The sequence below is a fragment of the Leptonotus elevatus genome, chromosome 16, assembly GCF_054856555.1.
Source record: "Leptonotus elevatus isolate MCC_2025b chromosome 16, RoL_Lele_1.0, whole genome shotgun sequence".
Classification (NCBI taxonomy): domain Eukaryota; kingdom Metazoa; phylum Chordata; class Actinopteri; order Syngnathiformes; family Syngnathidae; genus Leptonotus; species Leptonotus elevatus.
This window is the reverse complement of record NC_141254.1, coordinates 3,967,693-3,978,060: the sequence shown is the minus strand read 5'-3', so window position 1 is coordinate 3,978,060 and position 10,368 is coordinate 3,967,693. Positions and strand designations below refer to the sequence as shown.

The following is a 10,368-nucleotide window of genomic DNA, read 5'->3' as shown; positions in this document are numbered from 1 at the left end:
AAAATTATACCTAGCACACAGCGTAAATGAAGAACCAACTACTGTAACACCTTTACTACACAGTAAATTCTGCCGTCCCCCAACCTGAAGGTTCCTCAACCCTGCAGTGACTTTTTTTTTTTTTGCCGTTGTCAATTCTTTATTTTACTCTCTTCCAAGTGTAAATATTACTCTAAACTGAGTCTATTTGGTCCCACTCAAAATAGAGTCAAATTTACTCTAAATAGAGTCAAATTTTGAAATGTTTTCGAATTTACTGTGTAGTCAATATCCTGTATACTACAGCTGCCCTGCGGGAATACACCAGAATGTCTTGGTTACTCTCTCCGGGCCTCGTAGTTGGTGCTCAGTCAACACATTAAAAAAAATGTAGGGAAAAAAAGCGATGTACATAATGTGATGAAAATGTATGTAGTTTGACATTACTGCGTTTAATGTTGTTTAACATTTTTATTTCCTCATTGTAACAATACAGTGTAATATGCAAAGTACCTACACAAATACTATCTTTAAAAATAAATAAATAAACACAATATAATTTACATCTGTATAAAAACAGTTTTGTAAAATCCAGATTACAATTCAATTCTGTGTCTTTAAAGGTAACATGTGGAGTCGCAGAAGGGTCACTCCTTGGGTCAAAATGATTTATTTTGTATTTGAATGATGCATGTTTTGTATCTAAATTTGTTAATTGCAACTTTTTTTCTGTTCAGGGACCTACTTAAATGATTTGATTACCAATGTTGAATGTGAAATAATATTGGTTAAAAAATGGTTTGACCTGAATAAATTATCTTTAAATACAAGTAAACAAAATTGATGGATGATATTTGGTAATCGTAAAAGGGATTCAACAGTTAAATTGAGAATAGGGGAAGTGGAAATTGAAAGAGTTTTGGTATGACCTTTTTAGGTGTTATTTTGGATCACAAATTGTGATGGAAAATGCATATAGATTATGTTAAATTAAAGATAGCAAAATCAATTGCCATATTATATAAGGGGAAGGATCTTTTGAAACATCATGCTTTGTATATTTTGTATTATTCTTTGGGTTTGCCAATCATAACATATTGTTTGGAAATATGGGGGAATGCATATCCCACACATACAAGGTCAATATTTATCCTACAAAAGAGAGCTATAAAGATAATAACAAAGTAAAATAGTAGAAAACCATCGAATGGGTTATTTATTAAGTTAAGAGCTTTGAAATTTGAGGACTTGGTTAATTATAAAATTGCACTTTGAATGTATAAATTGTATTATAAACAGTTACCTAGTCGTATAAAGAATATGTTTAAGATAAAAGAATATAGACACAACTCTGAAGGAAGGTACATTTTGAAAGAATAAAATCTAGGACTAAATCAAAAAATCAATGTATTACTATAAGTGGTGTGAAAGTATGGAATCACCTTGATGATAAATTAAAAGGGTGTCAGACCATTTTTAACTTTAAACGTTTGTTTAAAAGTAAAGTTATTGTAACATATGAAATGTAAATCTGGATCTTGTTTTTGTTAATTTTATTTTAATTTATGTGTGATATTTGAGTTAATCGTTTTGTGTGGTCTGATTTTGTTAAAAGGTTAGGCAAAAATAAGCGTGAACTTCAGCCTATGCCTTTTCGGTCTGTATGATTCATTTTATGACTGACCTGTGTGTTGTATTTTTTTTCTCTTATGACTGATCAAAATTAATTTAATTAATTAATTAATTAATTAATTAATTATTAATTAATTCATTCATTCAATTCAAAAGAAACACTGTGATTCAAATTTCTTCAGGAAAAGTCTGAACCACACTGCAGTGCCTGTTCAGGTAATAGTACAAGAGTTAGATCATCAAGCTACCAATGCATATCCAGGAAGTGAGGAGAAGGTGGCAGCAATTTATGTCGTAACTGCCTCATCCCACATCGTGCGTTTTACTTTGACAAGCTCGGACCGGAATAGCTTGAGTTTATGCACGCCAACTTGTTTGCAGCGCCGCTACCAATAACCTCATAGTTGAAGGAGATTTAGAGCGTCGTGTCCGTGGATTATATACCCTGTAACAGGAGGACGTGGGGGGGGGAAAAAACACTTTATAGGATTTTTAGACATCACACACAAAACAAACAGATCAATAAGGATGACACAAGCAATGTATTGGGCTATACTGGTCGGGATGGCCATCCTGTTGATGGGGCAAGGTAAGGTAACAGTTTTCATCCTTCCAGCACTTGTTGTTGCTCACGAACGGTTTGATTGGATGCGGCTGTCGCCGGGTTTATATGATGTTCTCACCCAAGTCCGCATGCGGGTGATATTTGCGCCTTCGTCTGACATGACTAAGGTGAAGCTTAAATAAAGAGATTAGAGTCTTGACTCACTCAAGTCTCTAACTAGCTGCTTTGAATGTATTTTTACACCACTTAGTCAGTTATATTAGGCTAGTTCTGCGTCTCACATGAAAAGTCTTTCCTCGATTTGCCTTTGGTTGCCTGATGATTTGTCATCTGCGAGGAAGACTGCCCTTCTGAGCATTTTCAGGTGAATATTTAAAAACTGGTAGATTGCAGTAGCCACTGGTTTAATTGTCTGTCAACTGTTGGGGTTTGTTTTGACGCATGATAAGTCTCTTGAATGGAGCTCTTGCCTGACAAATTAAGTAGTAGTTCCTAATCCAAACGGACTTTGAGATCAAATCGTTGAAGTTAAGCCGTACAAATTCGACTGTTTGCATCCAGAGAGGAGACTGGCTCTGGATTCTGGAGTTTCTCTGACACACACTGCCTAAAATGTTCAATGAATGTCATTTAACGTTCTGGCGACGAAAATACAACATGAATGGAAACTACTGTGCTCTAGGATCTAAGGTTGAAACAAATGCTTTTAATCCTCTTTAGTCTGTAGTTAACCCTTGCTTCAGGATATGATCAACCCCAAATCTACTTTTCTGTGTGTTTTTTTTTTTTGCAGTACAACTATTTCTACTCTGTATGTTTGATTACATAAAAAAATACAATACAAGTGGCAATAATATCATGATATCTCCCTGGGGCACATTTTGATAAACTCTGCATTAGGGATAGAATGGTTATTGGATGGGCCGATTATCGGTGCAGATATTTGACATTTTGACAAATATTGGCATCAACCTTTTTATGACTCTGAAGGCCGATAAAGCTGGCATCTCATTGAGCGGTGAATGCTTGCAAACAGAGCAAATTTTGGGTTTTCATCAGGATTTGTAAGATGTTCACAGACACTTGTCTGCGAAGATCTTTTACGAACCCTGAGGAAAACCCCAAATTAGCTACATTCCTATGCATTTGTCGCTCAGTAAGATACAGGGAACTTTTAATTTATGCATTTATTTACATTTCCAATTTACTTTATGAAAGATGATGCTGACACTCGGAATACACTTTTAATTTTTTTATTTTTTTAAAATGAATAAATTGTGTTGACATTTTGGAATTTTTTATATATATTTTTTTACTGTAGAAAACTTAGGGAGCTATCTACTTGCTTAGTTTTTAATTGAGTTTAACAAATGGTGATGACTTGGGAAGCTCCCCGCATTTACATTTTTTTTTTAAAAGTAAGTTGTCGATTCTTTATATATTTAAAAGAATAATAAAAACCTTCAAAGTGTTAACAATTTGAAAAGTTGTTTTAACAAACATATTTAAAAAGTTTTTTATTTTTTATTTTGCCGCTAATATTTTCTCTTTTACTGCAAATTAATAGTGGCTTGAAATATCGGCCTCCTTGACTACTAATAATTAGTATAGGCCCTGAAAAAAACCTTACCAGTCTATCACTACTCTGCATATCTCTCTTTAAAAAAAAACATCTAGTTTCTCTTAATTTCTGTCTTATGTATCCGACCTGGTGACATCCGCAGGGTGTCTCGGCTCCCCTTAGAGATAGGGTGAGAAGTTCAGCCATCGAGCAGTGGTTCAGAGTAGGGTGGCTGCTCCTTTACAGAGGCCTTGGGGACGATCCAGGCGACGCTGGAGAGACTATGTCTCTCGGCTGGCCTAGGAACGCCAAATAGGGCTGGGGGGAAAATTTGTTTGTGGTCTCTTTAAACTGAAAAGGGAGAAAATTAGCATCGCTACATGTCTTATGTTTGTAACAAAACAATCCACGTCAAAATCGCTAAATAAATAAGAGTTCAAATGAATTTATTGGAGCCAAACACACGTAAGATGGCGGCTCTACGTGCGTCAACAACAGGAAGGCGGTCTCTACTATAGCATAGACCAAACCTCACTCCTCCCGATACAGCGGCAACTCCAAGTTTGTTTACTCCTCAATCCTCCCAGTTGCGTGCAGGCTAAGTCATCCAGCATTTGACATAAAGACTATTATTAGTTTTACGCCACCAAAGTGTGTAATAACCGAGTCAAATTAACCCAGATGGCCACAATGCACACGCAAGGGAGTTTGCAAACATGGACGCTGGCAGACCTTAGAAACAAACTCACTTCACAATACCATTGGCTAGGTTAGCATTCCCTAGTAGCATTATCAAGTACAAAGCTACATTAAGCGAGTACTCATGACGTTTATGGATTTAAAATAGGATGGAACCAAAGAAAAACATACGGAGAACAAATTTCGCCCCACTCAGGTGGGTGTGACAATCAAGTGGTACTTTAACTTTAACTTTTTAATATGTACAGGAGCATGTCATATACAAGTGGTAGTCTGGCATTATACTGTATTTGTACTTAAGATGTTGCAGAGAGTAATTGGCCAATAAATGTGTGTTGCTGTGATAACAGCATAATTAGTTCATTTGTTGAACATAGCAAGTTTACTTACACTCTAAAAAATTGTCAAATTGTCAAAAGTGCGACCTGGTTCCTTCTGTGGTGATGTATATTAACATACGTGACATGTCACCCATAGATGGCACTGTCACCTTACTGGACCCTGGTAATGTGTTGGGGAAGAATGACAGCATGGCTGCAATCTTGTTTATAATGAGCTTAAATAAGATTAAGCGTGTATAAAGGTGCAAATTGATGCTTGATTATTAAGCACAAGAACTTTAGAAGTACCAAGTAATGTGCACGCTTTCACAGCCGCTGTAGGGCCACCAGCAGCCAAATTATGCTGGCCCTACCAGAACCAGCATTTTTTGAGGCCGATGCCGATACTGAATTTTGGCAGAAAAAATACTGATTACTTATTAATAATCTGCCGATTATTTAAAATATATATATTATGCATAAAATTCCACCGACCCCCCCCCAATTCATTTTCAATGGATGTCACATGCTGGATGCACAAGCTTTCGCTATTTAGATTCTCTGCCTTGAATGACAAGTCCATAGTATGACTTTATCAACAAATTTCATGACATATACAAGGTTATTGTATAGATTTATGTCAATAATAAAACCATTCTTACTTGTTTACAACTGCTGGAAAGCATTAACTATTTATTTTATATATTATTATCTTGTGTTATTTTCACAAGTCTTGGGACTTACTGGGCTAACCTGGGACCTCGGGGATTGTATTTTGTGCCTTGTCATGTGGAAATGTGTGTTAAAAAAACCAAACTTGAATTTTGAGAAAAGTAAGTCTTTGAATCCTTGAAATATCAACTTTAAATATAACTTTAAAAGGACAATGAAAAAATAAAACAATAAGAAAGTGAAATAAAAAAAGAGTAAACTAATATAATAGCAACTGAAAAAACAGTAAGAACAAATACTGACTGTTCCTGTACGTTTTGGCCTCTTGGGGGCAGTGTGGTGCGCTGCATCCGAGGCGTACCACACTTATGCTGCATTCACACCAAAACCGGGGGGAGGCGTTTCGGTGCCGCTTTTGCATTGTAGTCAATGTACTTTACGTGGACCAGAACGAAAGTGCGTGGGGCAGCGCGGAGGACGCGTTGGGAGCGCTGGGATGATGGCCCAGTTTTATACGGGCATCAATGAAACCATCCTCACAAAATCCATCATCATCTGGTTCCCCGCCACAGCAGCAAGAGACCTTGCCAAGCTGCAGCGGGTGATTGGTTCTGCGGAAAAAAGGTGATCGGCTGCTCCCTGCCTTCCCTCAAGTGCCTGCACGACTCCAGGGCGTTAAGGAGGGCAAGGAAGATTATCGCCGACCCTTCCAACCCTGGTCATGGTATCTTCACTCTGCTCCCTTCTGGGAGAAAGGCTCCGTCTGCCCAGGGCGGTGAAAACCCGGCACAGACAGAGCTTTTTCCCCTTAGCTGCCAGGCTATTGGGATTTGGGGTACATATTGTATTATAATGCCGCAACAATTTTGTATGTGTTTACACTAATGGCCTAATGAAGTAATCTTGATCTTAATCTTGGGATGCGGTGCGGCACAGTGAAATCCGCACATTCGTGACAAAAGTTTAAAAAATGGAACTTTTTTCATGTTTCGCCTAGCGGTAGCCAATCAGTTTCGAGTACGGGCTATGTCACACACAGCGTCCTGTCTGTTGTCAACCAGAGCGCAACAACACGGCCAGCCAGGACTGAATGGTGAGCATACAATAGCATACAAGTGCTGGTAAGTGTATTTACTTGCTGTTGAACTGTACCAAGGTAGCAGCAGTGTTTATCATCCATGCCAAATTATTTAGCGCCACCGGATTGCCACTAAAAAAGCAGAAGTGCTATCACGTACCTCAAAAAAGATGCTGCTGGAGACAATAGTGGCCCGGCTGTATAGTCCCAGGAAAGAAGTGTAAGTAGTCGGCGGTGCTCTGTTTTTGTTGCCTTGCTAAAGTGATCTACAGTCGTTGTTCACCAAGTGACGCGCCTCCTCCTCTCCGGTGTGCGCAGATGCACGAATGAGCGGCAATCGTTCCAAAAATCTATGCGGTGAAACGCTAGCAAAGGAAGCGTTCCAGATCGCCTTTTCGGTTTTGGTGTGAATGTAGCATTAAAGTGACGACAGAAGAAAGTTGTAAAAGTAACTAGTTTTTCACAGATTGGGAAGAATTTGTGCCCTTGCGTAGTGTAGTGTTATCTTTATGTGTTATGTGTTCCCACAGCATTTGTGTGTCAATAATCGTTATTTGAAGAAAAAACACTACCAAAGTCGATGCTGTTAGCATTTGAATGGTATCCTCCCTTCGCGTTTAGCATTAGCGCTAGGCTAGCAATGTTTTAAAAACAAAGCATGTTTTGTATTTAAATATACAGTGGATGTAATTCTTATCATCATGTGTGTAGTTTTACAGTTAACTCCAACTGCGGTTTCATTAAACAGCTTAAAGAACGCTTGGGGGACAACAGAATAACCAGAATAACATACGCTACACACTTGCTAGTTGCTAATGCTACGCAAGCATAATTGGGGCATTCAGGGTACTTTTACAGCTTTGGAAACTTCAGTTTTCTTCAATAACGTTTTAAGGGGAAAATAATCTGCCATTTGACCCAATTGGCCGGTTGTTATGGCTGATGTTAGAAGGCCAATAATCACCGATTATAAAGAGTCAGGCCGTAGTAAATTCTGAAAGAATGAAGTTGATGCTGGCGCCATTCATTTTAACTGCTGCTTCTCCTTACAACATGGAGGTGTGAACAACTTTAGTAATGTGGCATATGGAGCTCTATAGAATTATGGCCATATTGGCTGCGTTCAGACTGCAGGCATATCTGATTCCAATCGGATTTCTCCTCAAATCAAATTTTTAGGGCTGACTGCCAACACTGTTTTTAGCAAGTGTCCAATTCGGATCTGGCACTTTACAGACTGGGCCACATTACTGATCCATCTGGCAGGTTGCTGTAGCAACAACGTCGAACGGAGGCGTCGCGCAGTGTAGCGGAACAGGCTTCACTGTTTGAGTAAATAACGCAAACTGTCACTTTATTCCTGGTCCTCGAGGGAATCCAGCAGATCTGCCTCATATAATCAGCTCATCAGCAAGCTCTGCAAAATACTGATAATGATCCTGATCTTCAGAATCAGGTGTGTCTGGAAACATCTAAACCTGCAAGACTCCGGCCCTCGAGGACCAGGATTGGGGAAGCCGGGTGGAGAGTGTTTTCACGGACAGTCAAATCTGATCTGTGTGTTTGGAGCTCTTCAGACTGAGACACATCCTGTCCACATCCGATATGAAACTATTTCCCTAATATGGTTTCAATCCATCCAACAAAAATTGGATTTCATGTACTTTGTGACTGTTCAGACTAGTGTTGTTCCGACACCAATACTGGTATCGGCGGAGGCCCCGATACTGCATTAAAACAGTGGTATCGGTGAGTACTAACAAGTAGCATGCCGATAGCATTAATTCTGACGCTAATATAGGACTTTGGATGCAGCATCTTGTGTCTTGCTCATGCACGACATTTACTGATGTGTGACATGTTCACTGCATGCCGAGCTAAGATATCCTATTGGCCCTTGAATGCTCTGAACCAATGACAGGGCAGCTTTTTCATGTTGAGAAAAAAACAACTTAGGTATCGGTATGGTATCCGATACTGCAAAGCTGAGTATCGGAATCGGTATCGGGGGGGCAAAAAACGGTATTGGAACAACACTAGTTCAGACTACTAGTATCTGCCTCAAATTGGAGGGCACAAGCATTTTGTGCAGCGGGCACCCATCACGACTGGTGTTCTTGTGGCATAGGTGTGGACTCGAGTCAGACTCGAGTCATGAATTTGACAACTTAAGACTCGACTTGACAACATGTTAAAGACTTGCAACTCGACTTGGACTTTACCAATAATGACTTTTGATTTCTCTTGGACTTGAGCCCTTTGACTTGAAAAGACTAGCTTCTTCCACCAAAACAGAAAGATTAAAATGTATGTTAACGTTCCGTTTCTGTGTGTACGCGTGCGTGCGTGTGTGTACGTGTGCAAGCTGGGCTAGCACACGTCATTCAGACATGTCAGGGAAGCCGCAAACACACGCCGCATACGCTAAGGCTAACTTCAAAATAAAGCTGACCAAATTATACATTGACAATAATGCAACAGCCTTGGTGGGATTTTACTTAGAAGTGGGCCGCCTGCATGGTGGCGTGAATGCCAGTTTGACTTCCCCTTTGACATTTCGGCTTGCATTATTGACGTTTTTATTGAAATTACATGTTTTCTACCACCATTATAATGCAACCCCAAAAGTATATTCAATAACAAACTTAGGATGCGAAAAAAATGCAAGTTAATCACGGCGTCATTGTATCATACGGTACAAGTCTCCGGCATTGGGTGCCTGGCTGGCAACAGTATTTTACAGTAGTTGTTGCTTGGCTTACTTGCTTTTCTTTATTGTCTTTTCAATATTGTGGACCAATGCTACTTTGTAATTCACACTACATGTTTAAACAAAGAGAATGTGCCTTAAATAGCACTTAGAGGTATTTTTCATTATTTGAAAGAAAAAGATAAATTGAACTTTGTCTTAATTTATAATTATTATATAAAAGATTAGCTTTAAAAAAAAACATTTAACTCAAAATGTCCAATATGGTCATTTGGATTTTAGGAACACAAGTGCAAGATAACGCAAGGCAGTCTACCTTTTTATTTTATACATGGACCATGTATAAAATAATTATGTATCTTGCCTTATATTGTACTAAATCCTAACAGCCATATTAGACATTTTGAGTTGTTATATATATTTTTTAAATGCAATGGGCAAAAGCATTTTATAAAATAAATGAAGACAAAGTTGTATTTATCTGATTTCATTTTAGTTTTTGCTGATCTGAAAAACAATCCCATCCATGAGCCGATCCGTGACTTTTGTGATCCGTTGCACCACTAGTTGTTTGGGTACAAAAACTATGAGGTGGCCAACAAAAATGTCCAATATTAGATCCCTAAAGGAGAGGCAACGACTTCAAAACTTCGTTCAACATCTAAAGTTGCACAAAGAACGGTAAATAAGCCAATGTCAATTTAGCAGCTAATTATCGTTGCTAGCTGCGTAGTTAATGCAAATCTAAACTCACTGGTAACACATTGCAAACAAAATCTGTTGCACCACTCCAGGTTCACTCCCTGACTACTACTTTGATTTGATGGTCACCTGAAATAATATACGCTACAATTTTAACTATTTGACCGCCAAAAACGTTTAATAACATTTAGTAAAATCCAAATGAGTGCCGCCAAAGGCGTTAAAAGACGTTCACTATGTTTTTTTTTTGAAAACGGGTGGAGGAAAGCCTTGGCAAGCTGTGCTGAAAGTATCAAGCAGGTCAAGTTAGAATAATGCCTATTTTTGGGCACTAGATGGCAGCGATGACTCTCTTTGGGCAAGATCGGGTAGGCGTCAGTAGAAGACGTGAGGCGGAGCTAGAGTGTTGAGGGGAGAATGGCTGAGGAGGCGAAAATGGCGACCGGTTGC

The 10,368-nt window shown here is 38.8% G+C and overlaps 1 protein-coding gene across 2 annotated transcripts in view; it reads left to right on the top strand.

Annotated features, from left to right (window-relative positions):
• Positions 1-2,016: 2,016 nt before the first annotated feature.
• The window catches only part of ntm (neurotrimin), a 92,735-nt gene continuing 84,383 nt past the window's right edge, over positions 2,017-10,368 (top strand). Inside the window, exon 1 of one of the 2 annotated variants that reach the window (XM_086098525.1) lies at positions 2,017-2,200. In XM_086098525.1, coding sequence (XP_085954651.1) covers positions 2,140-2,200 — 61 coding nt within the window. In that variant the 5' untranslated portion in view covers positions 2,017-2,139. The remainder of the gene's footprint in view (positions 2,201-10,368) is intronic. The other variant, XM_086098530.1, reaches the window with a different exon arrangement.